Source organism: Phycodurus eques, chromosome 8 (assembly GCF_024500275.1).
Source record: "Phycodurus eques isolate BA_2022a chromosome 8, UOR_Pequ_1.1, whole genome shotgun sequence".
Taxonomy (NCBI): Eukaryota; Metazoa; Chordata; class Actinopteri; order Syngnathiformes; family Syngnathidae; genus Phycodurus; species Phycodurus eques.
Genome location: NC_084532.1, coordinates 25,737,678 through 25,756,661, shown reverse-complemented (window position 1 = coordinate 25,756,661; position 18,984 = coordinate 25,737,678). Strand labels below are relative to the sequence as shown.

At 40.0% G+C, this 18,984-nt stretch overlaps 2 protein-coding genes across 3 annotated transcripts in view; one reads left to right on the top strand and one right to left on the bottom strand.

Annotated features, from left to right (window-relative positions):
* Window positions 1-360: 360 nt before the first annotated feature.
* On the top strand, window positions 361-2,954 carry rasl11b (RAS-like, family 11, member B). The gene is made up of 4 exons (XM_061683876.1): window positions 361-635; window positions 722-778; window positions 1,643-1,719; window positions 2,165-2,954. The coding sequence occupies exons 1-4, from the start codon at window positions 521-523 to the stop codon at window positions 2,630-2,632; spliced, it is 717 nt and encodes a 238-aa protein (XP_061539860.1). The 5' UTR covers window positions 361-520; the 3' UTR covers window positions 2,633-2,954.
* Window positions 2,955-4,682: 1,728 nt separating this feature from the next.
* The window catches only part of scfd2 (sec1 family domain containing 2), a 106,095-nt gene continuing 91,793 nt past the window's right edge, over window positions 4,683-18,984 (bottom strand). Inside the window, exons 7-10 of one of the 2 annotated variants that reach the window (XM_061684383.1) lie at window positions 17,470-17,615; window positions 12,939-13,073; window positions 8,572-8,691; window positions 4,683-5,328 (exon numbers count right to left, since the gene is read on the bottom strand). In XM_061684383.1, coding sequence (XP_061540367.1) covers window positions 5,236-5,328; window positions 8,572-8,691; window positions 12,939-13,073; window positions 17,470-17,615 — 494 coding nt within the window. In that variant the 3' untranslated portion in view covers window positions 4,683-5,235. Of the gene's footprint in view, window positions 5,329-7,392; window positions 7,613-8,571; window positions 8,692-12,938; window positions 13,074-17,469; window positions 17,616-18,984 lie in introns of those variants that run through there. The other variant, XM_061684384.1, reaches the window with a different exon arrangement.

The following is an 18,984-nucleotide window of genomic DNA, read 5'->3' as shown; positions in this document are numbered from 1 at the left end:
TAAAAGGACTGTAGTAATTGGTGTCAAGGAAGTACACTTACACGTACCACTTTATTAAAAAAAAACTTTTTACATATAGTATACACGTTGGTTTTACATTGTTTAAACTTTCATTGATACGTCAAAGGTCCGTGTACGGGAAGAGGTGTTATTTTGCTGGTGAAAAGCTCAAAAGAAAGCTTGTTTTTGTCAGGGTGACCGTAGCATCAGCTGCCACCTGTCGGAGCAGGAACGGGGAGGTGCTATCCACGTGAGGGCGGGGCCAGCACGAACACGCAACCTCCGCCGTCAGCCAATCAGGAGGAAGCACCGCCGCCTGCCCTATAAAAACCGCGGGCGCCGCTTCAAAGCTGAGTCCACTTGAAGATTTGTTTTTTTTTGGTGTTGCTTCCTTTTCGCAATTATCTTACAAAAAGAAGGATTATTTGTTTCCACCACATGCAGCCGTTTTGCTACGAGTTTTAAAACACTTGGACGGTTAACAGTGAGTGAGGAAGAGAAGACAACAAGAGCGACAAACATGCGTTTAATCCACAACATGACGACCATCGCGGAGTGCGCGACGCCGGACTACTCGCTACCAAACCGGGCTATGAAAATAGCCGTGATAGGGGGAGGCGGCGTGGGCAAAACCGGTAAGCGACTAAATTTCAACTTCACGTCAAACATGACCGCATTACTAGTGAGTGGCATTTAAGGGCCGCTTGTGGTGCGTTTTCAGCGCTCGTTGTTCGCTTTCTGACGAGGAGATTCATTGGAGACTACGAGAGGAATGCTGGTGAGTTCACGAGCACCAAACTGGAGTCGGACATTTGGACACTGCGGAGTATTTCTTTTGGGTTAGAATATTATTTATTTATTTTAAAACTATCAAATACTTATGATTATTATTATTACATATATAGTTTTATACATTTCAATGCAAATGATGCCTTTAAAATAAAAACTAATTGTAATTATAAGTGCATGCATTAAAAATAAAACAAGCATGGTTTTAATGAAATAACACGTATCTGGAAATATTACATTTAAAAAATAAATGCAGTTAAAAGTATTTTTTGATTTTAAAAAAATAATTAAAATAACACCCCAGACCTTCTATTTTATTTATATATATATAACATTACAAATATTATATATATATATATATATATATATATATATATATATATATATATATATATATATATATATATATATATATATATATATATATAAAACATTACAAATATTTTAAAGTATAGTTATTACAAAATTTATGGCGTAATATAAAACAAAAATCAAATTTTTTTTATTAAAAAGGAATGCATTAAAATAAGTCTTATTTTCATATACATTCATTTGAAATTATATATTAAATATATTTTTGTACATTTTAATACAAAAATTAATGCATTACAATAAATTAAGTAAAATCAAACCACTCTTTGTAAATATGAAAAAATAAATGCATTAAAATAAAATGAAGTATAAAAACACTAACTTACAAAAGTGCTTGTAATAGAACACAAAATGCATCGTAGGAGAGCTCAATGAAAACCCAAATAAACTCATACAGTTGAATAAAAGTGTCATTTTCTCTCTCTCTCTCTCTCTCGCACTGTGTGTGTGTGTGTGTGTGTGTGTGTGTGTGTGTGTGTAGGCAACCTGTATTCGAGAGAGGTCCAGGTGGACGGCGAGCAAGTCAGCCTCCAGGTTCAGGACACGCCCGGTGTAGAGGTACGAGCTCCACCCTCATCTTCTCTTTGACTGCTCTCCCAGGGTGCAGAGGAAAGTAGCAATTGGTGTCAAGGGTAGGATAGGGATGTTTTAGGCTTTAAGTCAAATTTCAAGATGACCCTAAATTACACTGTAACCTTTACAGGTGAACTTGATTTGACCTTCTGATCCAATTCTGTGCCTTTCTCATTCTCTAAACCTCATGCTCTGGGATGTAGGCCCGATCAATGTTTGTGTCAAAATTGGAACTAAAACTTTGATTTAGTCCATTTGAAAGATGTATTTTCTCTATTCATTTTTCCACAAAGCTTAAGAATAACAAACAATGGAGTTGGCCCACTCTAGTTCTCAGGGGCTCAGTTGGTGTTAGGATCGGTTGATCAGGTCACCTGACATACCCCCCCCCCCCAAAAAAAACAAACTAACCTGGCTTTTGGTTTTCCAGATGAGCGACAACGGCGCAGTCCTCCCCGACCACGTGTCGTGCTCCCTGCAGTGGGCCGACGCAGTGGTGCTGGTGTACTCCGTCACGGATCGCCGCAGCTTCGACCTGGTGTCGCAGTTGCATCAACGCGTGACACGGTGCGGTAATAGCAGCGGCGGGCCCCCTGTGGTCCTGTTGGCCAACAAGGCGGACCTGGTCCACCTGCGCCGCGTGGACCCCCAGCAGGGCCCCCTGCTGGCCACCACGCTGGGCTGCGCCTTCTACGAGGTGTCGGCCAGCGAGGACTACAGCCGGGTGCACGACGCCTTCCACCGGCTGTGCTGTCAGCTGGCCAAGCAGCGGCCCCCCCAGTCGGCGCCGCCCGCGCCCGCCGAGAAACGGCGGCCCAAGTCGCCCAACATGCAGGACCTGAAGAGGCGCTTCAAGCAGGCGCTCTCCGCCAAGGTCCGGACAGTCACCTCTGTGTGAGGCCTTCCGCTTTGCAGTGGGATTAGTTTTTTTTTGGGGGGGTTTCCGAGAAGCTGCTTCTCAAGTGACGTCCTGAATGAGGAAGCCGGCGACGATTGTGAGGCGCTCTTCTCGTTTTGCCTGTCGAAAGGCAGCAGGCGTTCCTCCAGACTGCTCCGCCACCACACACACGAGGCGGGACACAAATGGCGGCGGGGTGTAGCATGGCAGCGTTGTTATCACTGATGCACTTTAAACACTGTGGGGCCCAAGGGCCTGTTGTTGTTGTTGTTGTTGGTGGTATTTATTTGTCAACGGTTCACAAGGTTTGTGTTCACAATAAAAGGATGAATCCGATTTTGTCTTTTCTTTTTTTCTTTCAACACTCTCCAATAATTATAATTTTTTTTTTGCAGAACTGTTTAGAATATTTTGGCCCTCGTGGCGCTAAACATGGGCACCAAAATATTTGAAACGGCTCAGTGTGGTGCAGTAAAACTACAATTTAAAAAGTTGAAAAGATGACCGTTAATCCCAACTGAGCATTCCTTTATTTGTATAACATTTATATAAAAAGGTACTAAATCCCCATTTTATATAATTATTAAAAATATACATTCTGGAAATATTTTTTTATTTTTATAAAAACTAATTACAATATATTTAAATTACTTTAAAGATGTATTCAAAATATAATTTTCATGTATTTATAAATTATTGTACTGACAATACCAAAACTGTATATTTTGTCTTCATAAAAACAATGTTCTACACTTCCAACTATTTTAAAAATATATAGTTTATAAAAAATATCAATTTGCTACACTGCTTATCCTTAATAGAATTTCAAATAACGTTTAGTTTGCTGTGTCGCTCCAGAAGTGCAGAAGAGCGTTACGAGGAGGCACAGCGCCACGTTGGACGATGATGACGTCTTGACAGACGGCCATTTCACAGCGCTGACCTTGCTTGTTTTGTGAAAGACTTCTGCGCAGAGAAAGGAGCGCTCGCTCTCCAAAGAAGACAAACAGAAAAAAAGTTTTGCCTTAATGCAGCTGTGTTATGACAGCTTCATGAGTAGGTCCACAAGTATTTGCTGAAGGACAAGACATATTATTTGAGACACCACTAAAAAAAAAATTATTTGAAAGTTTCGACATTTTCAAAAAGAAGCTGGAACCCATCCAACTAAATTGTGGCTGTTTTGGTGATTTTATACATGTTTTTAAATTTTCCATTTGTATTATAAAAATATGTTTACAAATATTTGTAGTGTATTTATTAAAATTTGATGTTTTCACTTTATTAATAACTAACCATCACTTTAGTATATACAGTATATTGTAATCTTTATTAAAAATTTTTTATTGCAAGTTATTTTTTTCTTTATCACTTATTTAAAAAAATGAAATTACTATTTTTTTAACCAGAATTTTTGCTTTTTAACTTACAAATTGTACTACTACTATTATGATCAATTCTGTTCAGTGTTTCCTTTATTTTTCATTTATTATAAAACATAATCATGTATATTTTAATTGCATATTCTTTTATGTATCCAATTGTTATTTAGAATTTATACACTATTTTTTATATTTTGAATTGTGTTTTAATTTTAAACTATTTCTTTTTCGTAATTAACAATTATTTCGTATTTATTTTAATTTATACTATTTATATATTTCATGATTAAATATTTCATTATTATAATGAACATTTGAATATTATTGCTATTATTGTTATTCGTAAAAAAAAAAAAAAAGATTTATATGAATAATTAATCTATTGTATTTTTTTGTATGGTCTCCTGAACTGCCATCTTCGAGATGTTTATGTACAAAAATAACAACAACAAAAAGCTGTAATACTATATGCATGCCAGGCTCGTAGTTGTCGATGCCCCAACCACGAGAACACGTTTTCCCTTGTTATGGGTTAAACAACCCCTTTAGTAACAAGTCTTTTTTTTTTCCCGGGGTTGAGGTGTTTCTGACGTGACCGTGACGACTTTTGACTTTTCTCCGCTTTGGTGTGCTAATGCTAATGGAGAGGCCTTCTTTCAATTCCAGCGATTCGCAACCTTTATTGAGCCGGGGCACATATTTCACATTTGAGAAATCTCACGGCGCACCGCCATACAAAAATGTCACAAAAAGTGGATAGACATGTCCATTATGTACTTTTTGCCATCTAATACGTAGATGAGTATTTATTTGTTCTGTCTGTCACTATACATCGCTGACATAGATTGATGAACAAAGATACATTATTTGATGTGAAAAAAAAAATTTCGACCATAAAGTGAAATTTGATAATTACCCACGGCACACCTGAAGAGCTCTTACGGCACCTTAATGTGCCATGGGCACACTGGTTGAGAATCACTGCTCTATTCACACCTTGGCCTCTAATGAGCTCTCTGAGCTGTCAATGCCACGTACAGCGTGCGTGTTTTATTGAAAACTGATGCATCCGATGACATCCCGCAGTTAAAGAATGCTCGGTGAATAATGGTAATTACATTTTAGTTAATCTACAGTTCAATGTGGAAGTCTTCTTTTTTCCCCATAAGTATCTGTAGTTTTACTTAAGTACACAGTGTAAGTACTTCTTTGGCCGGCACCTCATACGCCGATGTCGGGCGTCAATCTTTGGGCGGCGAAGAGCAGCTCGGGAACGTCGGCGGGTCTCAGCAGCCTGGTGGACAGGACCAGAACCTGCGGCGGAAAACACACCAGCGACACACTCGGCGATGAGACGCAATCCAGGTCCCCCCCACCCCACTTGTTCCAGCCACACGGCACAATTCAATTTGCAGTGGCGGAGTGAGAATCGCACTGAGAGCTGTTTTCAATATTTCGGCCCTCTTGGAGCAAAACAAATCAAGGGATTGCTGACAGACCATCAAAACTGAGCAGTAATGGCTTTGTAATATAAAGAAAATGTTTAAAAAAATGATTAGAAATTCTATTTTAAAATAAGTATCCCAATTTGTATTTTTATATATATTCTTAAAATATACTGTATGTATTCAACCTAAAAATAGTTTTATACATTTTAATTCACAATAAAACACCTAACTTCTGGACATTTAAAAAATATGTTGAAAATCAAATACAAAATAAAACATTATGCACAGCCCTAAAAATAAGAAACTATCTCTGCTGCATTTCCCTAAGAAGAGGACAAACTAGCCAGTGTTTTTTTCCCCCTAAAATGAACACAAACGTTCCATGTTTGCACTTTCCTAAATGTTTTAAAAATGTTTTTTTTAGGAAATGTAATCAAAATATGTATGAATATTATGACCACACCTTCCTAAAAATATGCATATTAAAAATACATATCATTCTTACACATTATGATTAAAAATAAAACTTATTTTATAGATTTTTTTAAAAATATGTATTAAAAATACATTTGTTTTAAAAAAACAGCCTTTTTTATTGAATTAAAATATGTACGACTATTCTCATTTTTATATTTCATTAAAAAAAATCTATATATTTTGCAAAAATATATGTACAATATTAAAAATAACATTTCAATTAAAAAATGCATTTAAGAAAAGCAAGATAATAGTTCTTTTTTATATTGAATAAAGTATTGAAACTCACATTCCCCACTTTACACATTCTTACTTTCAGTAGTTGATGGGACAAAAAAAGTATAATCAGAGGTAAAAAAAAACCCAAAAATGTTCTTAAATGCCTTCCAAATGCCGCACAACAAAAGTACAAATTTACCGGCTTGGCTTTTTCATATTGACCAGTTAATTTTTCATATTCAGCTCATATTTGCTCGCTTTGTCACGTCGCGTTGCGGACGTTCCCGTAGCAACGCTGATGTCATTTGCTTTGAAATGGAGAAATCGAGAGTAGCGTTCTGCTGCTGCGCGTGCTCACGTCCTTTTAAGGACAGGTCGCTTCAATCCGAGTTATCGTTTTCTTTTTTTTTAACCCCTACAAAGCAGATGAAAAAAAACCCTCCAAAGATTCATGTTTAAAAATGAATATTTTATGATTGGTTTAATGTTACAAATGTTTTTTTGTGTAGCCTGACCAGGAAGACCTCTTGGCAGCAGGTGTGTAAAATTGGGAATATAGACTACACCCACTAGTACCACAATTCAGCAAACTAGTAGAATGACTAGGGCACACTAGAAGGACAATTACGTGCTACTAGTGAAGCACTGTGCACTAGTTGACATCTGCACACTACTAGTACTCCGAGTGAAGCGCTAGATGTTAACAAGTAGAATTTTAGAATGTCACTAGCACACTATGGAAAGCAATTTGAGCATTTATCCAATAGCCTTGTTTATGTAGTAGTACGCTAGTTGTCCTCACTAATAAGACAATTCAACACTAGTGTAGTAATTTGAATAAAATGACTTAGGCACACTACTAGAACGAACGGCTTACGAATCATTTTTTCCCCCACAAGTCCATGACATTTCTGCACACTCGTAAGACAACCTTGGCATACTAGTAGTACAACTGCATGTTACTAGTCATATTGAATAAAAGCCGTTTTTAGGATTTATTTGTTATCCATCTTAAGGTTGTACTCGTAGGCAAAAAGAGGGGGGGGGGGCGAACATTATTAGTAAGACAAAGTCATCGTACTAGTGAGGACAAATAGCATACTAGTACATGGACCTTAAGCTGGACATGAAAGAAATGGAAAAAAAAAACCCTCAAACTGTTTTCCGGTCCATGTCTACGCGGTGTTGGCGCGACGACCGATAAATCAACTTTTGTGCTTTGACAAAGCTGCTAGAGTAAATACTGCGTGAGGAAAAGTTACATAATGTGTATTCTGTGATCAGAGTCCCTAAAGCTTTCAAAGCTCTGCTTGCTACTGGCCGCCTACGCGCTTGCTTGCCTTACAACGAGCCGACAAGGCCGACCTCGCCCCTGCCTGCATCCGTCTTTGCCGTCATCTGCAGCAGGCTCGATACTTGGGCTCATTTGCATACCGCTGGCAGACATCGGCGGACTGGAGAGAGATCCATCTGGGTATTGAGGGCAATGCTATGTGCACGTACTCACGTTTTCAATCACCAAGCTGGGAAATCGGGGCTGCTAGAATGTCACAACATCAGCGAAAATGACTGAAAATGCCAGGCCAGTATTTGGCGACATCTACACTGCCTGGCCCATTAGGTCGCAGAAATGAATACTTTTGTCAGTTTAAAGTTGATGTATGTGAGTAATGTAAGTCTCACACTATTGGATGCCAATCTTGTTTTGGTCGTGATGCGTCGCAGGCTCTGACATGAAACCTTTTTGAGTCCTGTCAGAAGCGCTCTTGGCCCCGTTTATCCATCCATCCATCTATCCATCCTTCCATCCATCCACCCATGCATCCATCCATTTTCTGTACCGGTTTATCCTCCGGCGTGCTGGAGCCTATCCCAGCTATCTTCGGGCGAGAGGCGGGGTAGACCCTGAACTGGTCGTGAGCCAATCACAGTGCAGCCCCGTTTATCCATGATATAATATGTTAAGTTCGTATTCGTATTTAGCATCTTTAAACTGTATGATTTAAGCCCCTTGAAGAAATTCTTAGTACCATTGCAAAAATCAAGGCACAAATTAATATGAATGCTTCAATGAATAAATCAATTACAAAATTATTAAAATATTTACTTAGCACTGATATTCTAAAAATGCACCACTCCAGAAACTCTTTTAAAAGAAGGCAAACAACGTATGCTGCACCTCTTAAAGAGATCCATGTTGCACAAAAAAAGATCGATCTATGTTGCACTTTCTGAAAAAGACGACAAACTACTGAAAATACAATTTCCTAAAACGAAAACTGTCCATGTTCCACTTTCCTAAAAAGAACAAAATCAATCCATGTTGCACATGCAAAAAAAGACATAACAGTATGGATGATGCAATTTCCTAAAAAGAAGACCAACTATCTGGCCCTGAATGTGTTCGGCTCACCTGACTTTCCGGTTTCAAGTTGGCCAAGGTCTCCTTGACGAGGCGGAGCTCCGAGGGTGTGACTCCGCCCACTAGGAAGAGGAAGACCAGCGGGTTGTCGCTGGGATGCGGGCGGCTCACCTGAGGGTGGGGGCGGCATAGGGGAGTGTATTAGTACGCAATAATTAACCAATTGCTACACAAAACATTTAGACCAAGGAAGAAGCAATTTCATTTGGGTGAATTTTCTTTTATTTCCCCCAATTGTCGCCATGTACCCAATTGTGCTAACAGCGGAACCCGCAACATGTACTCGTCCTGCTTCAACGAGTTTTGTGATGTAGAAAACCATTGTCGGGCAGTTCAGACTTCTTTTTTCTTCGGATTTGTTGCCAGATATGTAAAAAATGTCGACAGTCACCAGATTTTTTTGTTATATTTTTCTCTGGTGTTTTTACCTTCTTTTCGTGATCATGTAAATTTGTTTTTGCTGTATTTTTGTCTGCCTTGTCTGTTCTTAAAAAAAAAAAGTTTTTTTGTCATTCATTTGCCAGATGTGTGCACTTTTATGCCAGTTTTGTTTTGTCAATGCCGCCTAATTTAAAAAAAAAAAGTTTTTGAAGTAGTTTTAATAATTTTTTTGTCAACTCCCCCCCCCTAATTTTTACCATATTTCTGTCAGATTTTTGTAATTTTTGGTAAACTTTTTCAATTTGTCAGTTTTGTATTTCTTTTGCCATTTCTTTCAAAATTATTACTATTATTATTTATTTATTTAAAAAAAATGTCATTAAAAAAAAAATTAAATCAGGTTTTTGTCATATTTTAGCATTTTTTTGCCCATTTTTGTCCTTTTGTTTTGAAAACCCCCCTCCCCCAAAACAAACAAACAGATTTGCAGCAATTGTTTGACTTCTTTTTGTGACCCAACATGTACTCCCACGCCACTTTTGACCAGTTTGTTTCGTGTGTTTATTTTTTTAAATTTGTATTTTCTGTATTCTTGTCAGCTTTTTGTCTATTCTTTGTTCGATTTCTGTTTTGATTTGATTTTGTTGAAGATATAGTTTTTGTAGTTTTAATCAGGTTATTGTCATCTTATTTGCCCATTGTTTTGGTCATATTACTGTCATTTTTTGGCCATGTTTTTTTTTGTTTTTGCCAGATTTGTAAACTTTTCGGTTCAAAGTCACCCGAATCTTTACTTAATTAAGAACGCGCCTTAGTTTAAGGGGATAAGAATCAGCCGGTGGTGTTACGCCTGCCGCCTCCTGCCCGCATGCTTATGCGACCTGGGGTGCTCATTGTGAAGTGTAGGTGCCACACAAGGCTGCAAAAAAAAAAACCTTACTCTTCACACCCTGCTGTCATGACACGTGGACGTCTAAGCAGCTCTCATATAACACACACACACGCACACACACGAGGAATCCACAGAGAATCAACGGCACCGTGTGAAGTGGCAATTCAAGATGAACAGCAGGGCCGCTGTGGGCCGTGTGCGATTGGCCGAGGCGGGCGGGGGCGGCGGTACACGTGAAGCGACAGACGGCGGGGATGAGTCGACATGTGTCGCCAGTGTGTTTTGCTCTCTTGCTTTGTGTGTGTGTCAGCGGGCGCTCGACAACACGCAGCAGCCATGTGCAGGCATACGAGTGTGACCATGTGCACAACCATGGGACCTGCAGGGGGCGGAGCTTAGAGGAGGATGCGAGGTAAGGTGCGATATGCTTTTCATATTCTTTCATGCCGTACCCTTGATGTTCTCTCTATAGACAAATGCTCAATCAAATGACAAGATGGATTGTTTTCTAAGATATTATATTTTCTTTTTTGTTTTAATATATTATTTTGGCGGCACGGTGGAAGAATGGTTAGCACATTAGCCTCACAGTTCTGACGAACCGGGTTCAAATCCGGCCTCACCTGTGTGGAGTTTGCATGTTCTCCCCGCCCCTGCGTGGGTTTTCTCCGGGTACATTCCAAAAACTCTAAATTACCCGTAGGTGGTAAATTTTTTGACGTCAGTGTATGTATGTATGTATGTATATATATATATATATATATATATACACATACACACCGTATTTTCACGACCATAAGGCGCACTTAAAAGTCCTACATTTTCTCCAAAATGGACGGGGTCCCTTTTAATGCGGCGCGCCTTATTTGTGCACCGAGTTCCAAAATCTATAAATGTTGTTGAGTGATGATCGCTCCGCTTGACTGACTGGGATCATTTCCTGCCGACACGCTGCTTATATATAAAAGCGGACGTGGCTGAGGACAGCATGCGGACTTCAAGGGGGAAGGGTGCGCGTGAAGGAGGACGCTAAAGGCACGCCCCCAGTAGGTATATATTTTAGCTGTGTGCTTAGGGTCATTGTCTTTTTTTGTCTCATATTTTGTATTCTTCTTATTTTGTACTGTCTAATATATTTTTTTTAATTTTTCATCAAAAATGTTAGTATTTTCTTTCCAATATATGGGTATTTTTTATATAGTACTTTTTTTGTATGACAAGCTGAAAGTCACAAGAAAAGCACCAGATAAGATTTGTGCACACAATATTTATATCAAGTGGTTAACTTATTTCTATACTTGCATGACAGTTAAGAATTATTTCTGTAGTCCAAAAAGGTTCTATGATGGCAAAAATTCCTCCCAAACCAGATTATTTCAATTTCCACTGTATCCACTGGAAAAAAATGAACTGCTTGAAGGTAAAAACCTTAGCGGCGTGCTTCATGGATGGAAATGTAAAAGACTTTTGTGTTGTGTCAGCGTCCGACGCAGTCCAAACTGCGCACAGCGAGCACATAACGTGCTGACAAACGCATTCACTTGGTTTAAGATGACACTTTGAGGAAAGCTCCAGCAGCTCTCCAAGTCTCCGTACTTCATATACAATTGTATACAATATATGATGCTGTAGTAGATCCAGTTAAACAGAGGGATGAAGCAGTTTAGGGTTTACGATAAACCGCGATTACAGTAAGTACTGAAGTTTAAAATGTTCCTTATCGTTCCTACCGTTTTTCGCGTCTCTGAGGGTTGTAGTTGTCATTGGTCGTTGAGCTCACTATAATCGTTAAATGACATTTTTCCCATCGTTTCATCTCTCACTGAGGATGTGGATAAAAAAGAACTTTAACTGCTGTGTTTTAATGGCATAAACTGCCCCAAAGTTCACTTTTCTACCTTTAGCCAGTCTGAGCGGGTCCAAGTCTCTTATTAATTTGCCTAAAATCAGGCCAGAGTTATGCAAGCGCTCTAATTCGTCCTCCCCAAGGGTAATCATCACTTTAAGCAGGCCCAGATGTGGGATAAACACACCGCGGACGGGTATTTACTTCCCACTGGGCCGTAGTTACATGTATATTGCACGAAAACATCAGTGGCAAGAAGAAAAAATATTAACACAACCCACAAGTTGAGGTCTGCGCGTCCGCCACGGAGGAGCTCGACACGCCACGGAAGAAAAGCAGGAATAATCAAGGCGGTGTTTAACGGTGACTCTTACTTAGCGGAACACAATCCCGTTTGGTGTGTGGTCTCGTGTATTTCATCTATTGTACAGCATTATTACAAATTTAAATAGGATTATTTCCTGTTTGTTCATGTTCTAAGTATCTTTGGTTGATTTATGCACCATTCACAGAACTTTGGGGGGGTGCACTAGAAGGAAACAAACAGGTGTCAAGTTTCCATTTTTGGGGATTACTTCCACATCACTTACCAAATACACATTTTCACCTGAACGAGCACAACATTTGGTGAATTTATTTGGAAGGGAAAGCTGTCAAATGTGATTTTTTTGGGGGGGGCTAAGATTAGTACAAAGCACTTTCTAAAGGGCATTCACATCACTAAAATCTTCCTGTGTCTTTTCTGGCATGAGTTCTTGCCACTTTTTTTGTGTCTACTCATGATAGACATGCCTAACAAATTTCATGTTGCTTCGTGAAATTGGCTTTGGGGACTGAATTTTCAGAAAAGTATGGGGGAGCATTACCAAGCTAATTTCTTGGGGTAAATTTCTGGTTGCTATAAACCAAAATGTCAGACTTCCAGTGTCTTTTCAGGAATGGACTTTTTTGTGTGTCTACAGCTGGTATGCCTACCTACCTACCTACCTACCAGATATGTCTACCAAATTCATGTAACGATGTGAAACTGGCTTTAGGGGCAGAATTTTCAATAAAGTTCGGGGTTGCTAACAGAGCTGTTTTTTGGCCGCTTCAAATCAAAATGGCTGACATCCTGTGTCTTTTCGAGCATGGGTTCTTGAGACTTTTTTGTCGGCTAACTCAAGAAAGACACATCTACCAAATTTCGTTGCCAAGTGAAATTGACGTCGAGGACTGCGTCAATGTATATTGTTTGACCTTCATGAACATGCTGAAGCCTGTCTTCAGGAGATCCGCGAGGCCCCCGGACATGTGCTCGATGTCGAGACATTCGTGCCTGTCGGGGTGGAAGACTTCCTGCAGGATCTGTCGCAGGAAAGGGCGATAGGTAGCCTGCAAAAACGACAAATAAAAAAACACAATGAGAATGGGTGTCGAGGACATGCCGAAGCCATAGGTGGCGCTATTTAGATAGCGACAAGAACAACAGCGGCTTATGGATGAAAAGTGGAATCATATAATCGGGGTGATCGTGAACTGGGGTGGCCCAGTGAGCTAACTCAAATTGGCGTGTAAAAAAGGTGAATTAAGTTGAAAATTCCTCAAATCTCTTTAAAACGGCAACATGTCGTGAGCTCGTGTGAATCGAAAGAGTCCGCATTAAAGCACATAGTTAAGTCAAGTTATGGTGACCTAAAACACGGGGAAAAAAGCAAGCGATTCTACATTATCACCAACAATTCAGTGTGGAGGCGAATAATTTTTCCCACAATTTTTGACCAAATATCCCAAGGTTCAAGGATCACAGTACATTTTCTCCCGACTTTTTTCCTGTTTTGAGGGGGTGGTCCTGTCTCATGCAAATGAGCCACTGCTCACCCCGCCTCCCTCTACTGGAGGGCCAACACCAAATACGGCTTTTGTCATCATGATGAGTGAGGGCCGCGCTCGGATGTTACGACAAGGTGAACTCCTGCTACTTGTATCCTAGAATGTGAAGGGTAACGCGAGTACCCATAAGGGCAGTCAAAGCATGGATTGTATTTTCGCTCATGGACGCAGAACTTCATCACCAAGTTGCCCAATTACATGTTACTGTGACATGTTTACAATTGTAAATATACCCCAAGTATCAACAATGACAGCACTCACACTTTAAGCCTCCAGATCTTTTTTTAAGACTTCCCCCCTCGCTGCAAGTATGGTTTTCGTTACCATGACAATCGGGGATAGCGTTATGGGGTTTTGACAAAACGAGAGATTACTCCTTCAGCCCAGTGTGTGAAGGAAAAGGCAAGTACCCATAAAGACAGTGAAAGCATGGATTGAATTTTCATTCGTGGAGGCAGCACTTCCGAACACTTCGTCATCAAGCCACCGAATTACACTTGTCAATTTGTGTAGCAGATCTGTGCATGTGGTGCAGCTGTGCTTAGCTTTTGGTTTCGAGTAGTCCAGCCGGAGGAAATTCACAGTCTTGCTGCCAAGACACGGGCGGAGAAATTATTGAAAACCGACATTACAATTCAGAAAAATTCCGAAGGGCTCGCTCACGGACACTTTTTCAACAATAGGGAGCTCACAAAAGATTGACTTGGTTGGATCATTTCACACTTGAAGGCTGGACAAGCAATGTCTCCTTTAAATCACATCCTTGCACTAAAGTTGTCTGCTTCAAATATTTGCATACATTTCCACTGGACGGACTTTCTTGACACAGGATAAAAAAAGAGAAGTCAGCTGATATTCCTAAAAGGGAATACAGCTCAAGCCCCTGTACCAGGAATGCACCATTTATAGTCTCAAAGCTAACACGGTGACCATTCCAGGCTTTTTTCTCGATAACACCTGACACAGTTTGACGTCCTCGGAGACAGAATCCTAAAATAGTCAGGTAGATGACTCTCTATCTTATGCATGTAATTTACCGTGTTTCCCTTAAATTAACGGCATGTCCCAATTAGTCACAGCCAAATAAAAGCTTAGCTTTTCCTACGAGAAAAAAAATAGCAGTAAAGACGCTATTGTTCACACGTGGATGTTACGAAACAGCAGCACCTGACGAGACGCATAAACAAGTGTTAGCTAACGGCTAACTGGACCCTGGATATAGATATACATGGAGTTGGTATAGTTGTCTTGAGCTTAGAAACAGTTAGCTTCTATGAGCATAATGTCTGACTCCAGTTTCAGACACAATTCACTTCTTTTAGCATAAAGACTCTTTGGAGTTCAAATACAGTTATCGTAAAGATTAGCCAGAACCTTGGCTACAGTTAGCATGCCGAATATATGTAGTGGACATAGTGGTCTTGTGTTCACTTAAAAATTAGCTTGAACGTTTCCACAGTTAGCTTCTATTAGCACACAGACTGGCTGTAGTTTAGACCCAGTCAGCATAAAGACCTGCGAGAACCTTGGGTAAGAGTTAGCTGTTGTTAGCATACTGGCTATGTGGAGTGGCTATATAGCAGTCTTGAGTGCCTGTATACTTAAAAAAAAACCTCAAAAATAATTAAAAATCTTTGCTAAAGTGGGGGCACGAATGATGAACCGCAATATGGCAGGGTTCACTGTATTCCAAAAATAAAGTCCTTGCCTCTTAATAAACGCCTCTGCCCATCTGCGGTTCAGTAAATAAAGCCCTTGGCGGTTAAATGAAGGCAATGGATTGTTTAGATGATGACATATGCATACTGCTCACCGTAGTATGCAGTGCGAGCATCCCACTCGCCAATGGTTTCCATGACTAATTGCATCAACTAGCACTTAGCGACTTTGCAAAATGGGTCAAGTGGGAGGTAAACAAAACAACGGCAACACCACAACAACATCTGTCCCACTTGAATAACATCCCCGACAAAAAAAACCTCTGGCAAAAAAAAAGAAAAAAAAGAAAAAAAACCCACCCACAACAACAGTAACATGACCGACTCCTACCCGTTTCTGCTAGCAGCATGTGAGCGCACGTCCGTATCGCTTTTCGTCCCAAGCGGGATTTTTCTTGGCGCACAGAGACGTGGATTGGTGAAATTAATTCGATAAAAACAGCCCATTACATGAATATAGCAGGACATGAAACATGTTTGGGAATGGAATGTTCTAGGAGCTAACAGAACATGGTTGACATAGAGACAAGCCACAACTTGGCTACGGTTAGCACCTGTTAGCATAATGACTAACTGGAACCCAAATTTAGCTTCCTTGTATTAACAAAGTTAGCCAGCCCTTTGACACATCTTAGATTACCGTAATTATTGACTACAATTTTGATATGCACTGGTACCTTGACTTATGAGTTTAATTTGTTCCGTGACCAAGCTCATAACTCAATTTACTCATATAGCAAATATTTTTTTCCCCATCCATCCATCCATTTTTCTGAACCGCTTATCCTCACTAGGGTCGCGGGCGTGCTGGAGCCTATCCCTGCTGTCATCGGGTAGGAGGCGGGGCACACCCTGAACTAGTTGCCAGCCAATCGCAGGGCACATACAAACAGACAACCATTCGCACTCACAGACACACCTACGGGCAATTTAGAGTCTCCAATTTATGCATGTTTTTGGGATGTGGGAGAAAACCGGAGTGCCCGGAGAAAACCCACGCAGGCACGGGGAGAACATGCAAACTCCACGCAGTCGGGGCCGGGGATTGAACCCGGGTCCTCAGAACTGTGAGGCTGACGCTCTAACCAGTCGTCCACCGTGCCGCCTATTTTTTTTCCCCCATTAAAATGAATTGAAATGCCATTAATTCGTTCTGAACCAAAAAAAAAAAAAAAAAAATAAATAATTGTTTCTTGCATCTTTTTAATTACTAAAAATAGCACAGTATTAAATACAAATAAAAAGAGAATGTAATGAAATACACTGGTTTTACAAAAAGTAATTAGTGTACTTTGGGACAAGCCGAGTCAGAACAACAACTTCAATTTTGTATGTGTGCAATTAAGGGGCGTGACGCTAAGTTAGTGTTTGAAACTAACTAGCACCCTTGTGTAGTAAGATTGTTAGCTCGTTTTGACTTCTAGAAAGAAGTCTACCGAGTAGTTAAGACTACCTGGAGGCTAGCGAAGTTAAGTTAGAGCTCAAAACGAACTAGAACCCTTGCGTAGTAAGCTTGCTAGCTCGTTTTGTTAAGTATAAAGACTACCTGGAGGCTAGTGAAGTTAAGTTAAGGCTCAGATTTAACTAGAACCCTTGCGTAGTAAGCTTGCTACTTCATTTTGTTAGTGTAAAGACTACCTGGAGGCTAGTGAAATTAACTTAGGGCTAAAAACAAACTAGAACCCTTGTACAGTAGGCTTGCCACCTAATTTTCTTATTGTGAAGACTATCTGGAGGCTGGAGAAGTTCAATTAGGGCTCAAAACTAACCAAAACCCTTATGTATCTAGCTTTAGTTGGTATAAAATCCAGCTGGAGCCTCTTTATTATTTTTTTTAAGTTAGAAAAAGGACAAACAGAAGCCTGGATACAGTTAGTTTGTGTTTGTAACATTTACGTAAGATGTGACTCAACATTTACCCACATAAACAAGTTTGTGGAGGCTCACGTCGACATAGCAAGACAGTTTTTGTCTGTGAAACATTTAGAATTTTCAAGGACTAACCTTTTTTTTTCTCTTACTGTTATATAAAAAAGGATGACTAGATATAGACCAGGAGGCTGTTGAAGTGATGCAAGCATAAAATAGTAGTATTACACATACATGATTAAAAAGTGCTTTAATACTAGAATGTTCCAGGACTTCCCCTATTTGGAAATTTGCACGAGTTAGTCTGTTACCTGGTGGACGCCGTCGCTGGCCGTGTAGACGCGACGCAGTTGCTTGAGGTGATCTCGGGAGTGGCGCAGCCCGCGGAGGGTCTCGAACATACACTCCATCGCTGAGTGGACCCGCTCGGTGCTTAACTCCTCCGCCTGTGGACACCCTGGCAAAACAAAACAAGAAAAAAGACGGATAATTTTGAGAAAAAAGTGTGACTGTGAGAAAAAGGCATACATTTCAGAGAAAAAAAAATCTGTTTCAATGAAAAAAGGTATTATTTCGAGAATACCGGAAAAAGACGTAGTTTTATACTTGAGAAATAAAAGTAGCTTTTTAATGAAGTTGTATATATTTGAGAAAAGTATAAGAATATGTATATTTTGGAAACTATTTTTGTTGTCTTTTGTTCTTTAGAATTTTGAAAACACAGTGTAATTTTTTAAAAAAGTTGTACATTTTCAAGAAATAAAATCATATTTTTTAAAGAAAATAATTGTTTTTTGAGAAAAAGGTTGTATAATTTTTGGAAAAGAAGTTTTTCTGTTGCAACTCAAATTTTGTTTTTTGAGAACAGAAAGTCAGATGTTTCAAGAACAAAATTTGTTTGTATATTATTGAGAAAGGCGGCACGGTGGACGACTGGTTAGAGCGTCAGCCTCACAGTTCTGAGGACCCGGGTTCAAGCCCCGGCCCCGCCTGTGTGGAGTTTGCATGTTCTCCCCGTGCCTGCGTGGGTTTTCTCCGGGCAATCCGGTTTCCTCCCACATCCCAAAAACATGCATTAATTGGAGACTCTAAATTGCCCGTAGGCATGACTGTGAGTGCGAATGGTTGTTTGTTTGTTTGTGCCCTGCGATTGGCTGGCAACCAGTTCAGGGTGTACCCCGCCTCCTGCCCGATGACAGCTGGGCTAGGCTCCAGCACACCCGCGACCCTAGTGAGGAGAAGCGGCTCAGAAAATGGATGGATGGATGGATGGATTATTGAGAAAAGGTGGTATATTTTTGAGAGAGAGAAAAATGGTTATCTCATGTATTATATTTTTGAGAAAAGGAGTTATATATTTTCGAGGTTGTTGAGGTTTTAATCGTTGGCCGCGTGTCCCTGGTCCATAGGCAAAAGTACCGCCTGTGTTGTGTTAACCTTGGCACGCTTCCTTACAAACTGGCACACAAAAAAGCAACTACATGAAGGAAAACATTTAGATTGGCAAAAGGTTACAAAACGCTATGTCCTGAAAGTAATTATAAAGTAAAAAGATGGAAGCGAGAGGACAAGAACGCCTTTTCATTCACAAAGCAAACACTACCCCCGACACCTCAAGAAGGAATCTGATGTTGTTGGAGAGTGACAGAAAAATATGCATCAGAATAAATTACGACTAGGATTAAGGCAAGCACTTTTTTTTCCTTTGCTGATTGGCACTGGCAGGAATGTAACAAGCAATTAAAAAGACGCTCAGCTGTGTTGTAGTTGTATACGTGACATCGGTAACACGCTGCACGCTGCAACTGTGTCAGCATGTATTCAAC

Coding starts and splice junctions, on each gene's coding strand:
- rasl11b (XM_061683876.1), top strand. CDS start 521: ATGCGTTTAATCCACAACATGACGACCATCGCGGAGTGCGCGACGCCG. Junction 636..721: donor AGGCGGCGTGGGCAAAACCG/GTAAGCGACTAA, acceptor GTGCGTTTTCAG/CGCTCGTTGTTCGCTTTCTG. Junction 1,720..2,164: donor AGGACACGCCCGGTGTAGAG/GTACGAGCTCCA, acceptor TTGGTTTTCCAG/ATGAGCGACAACGGCGCAGT.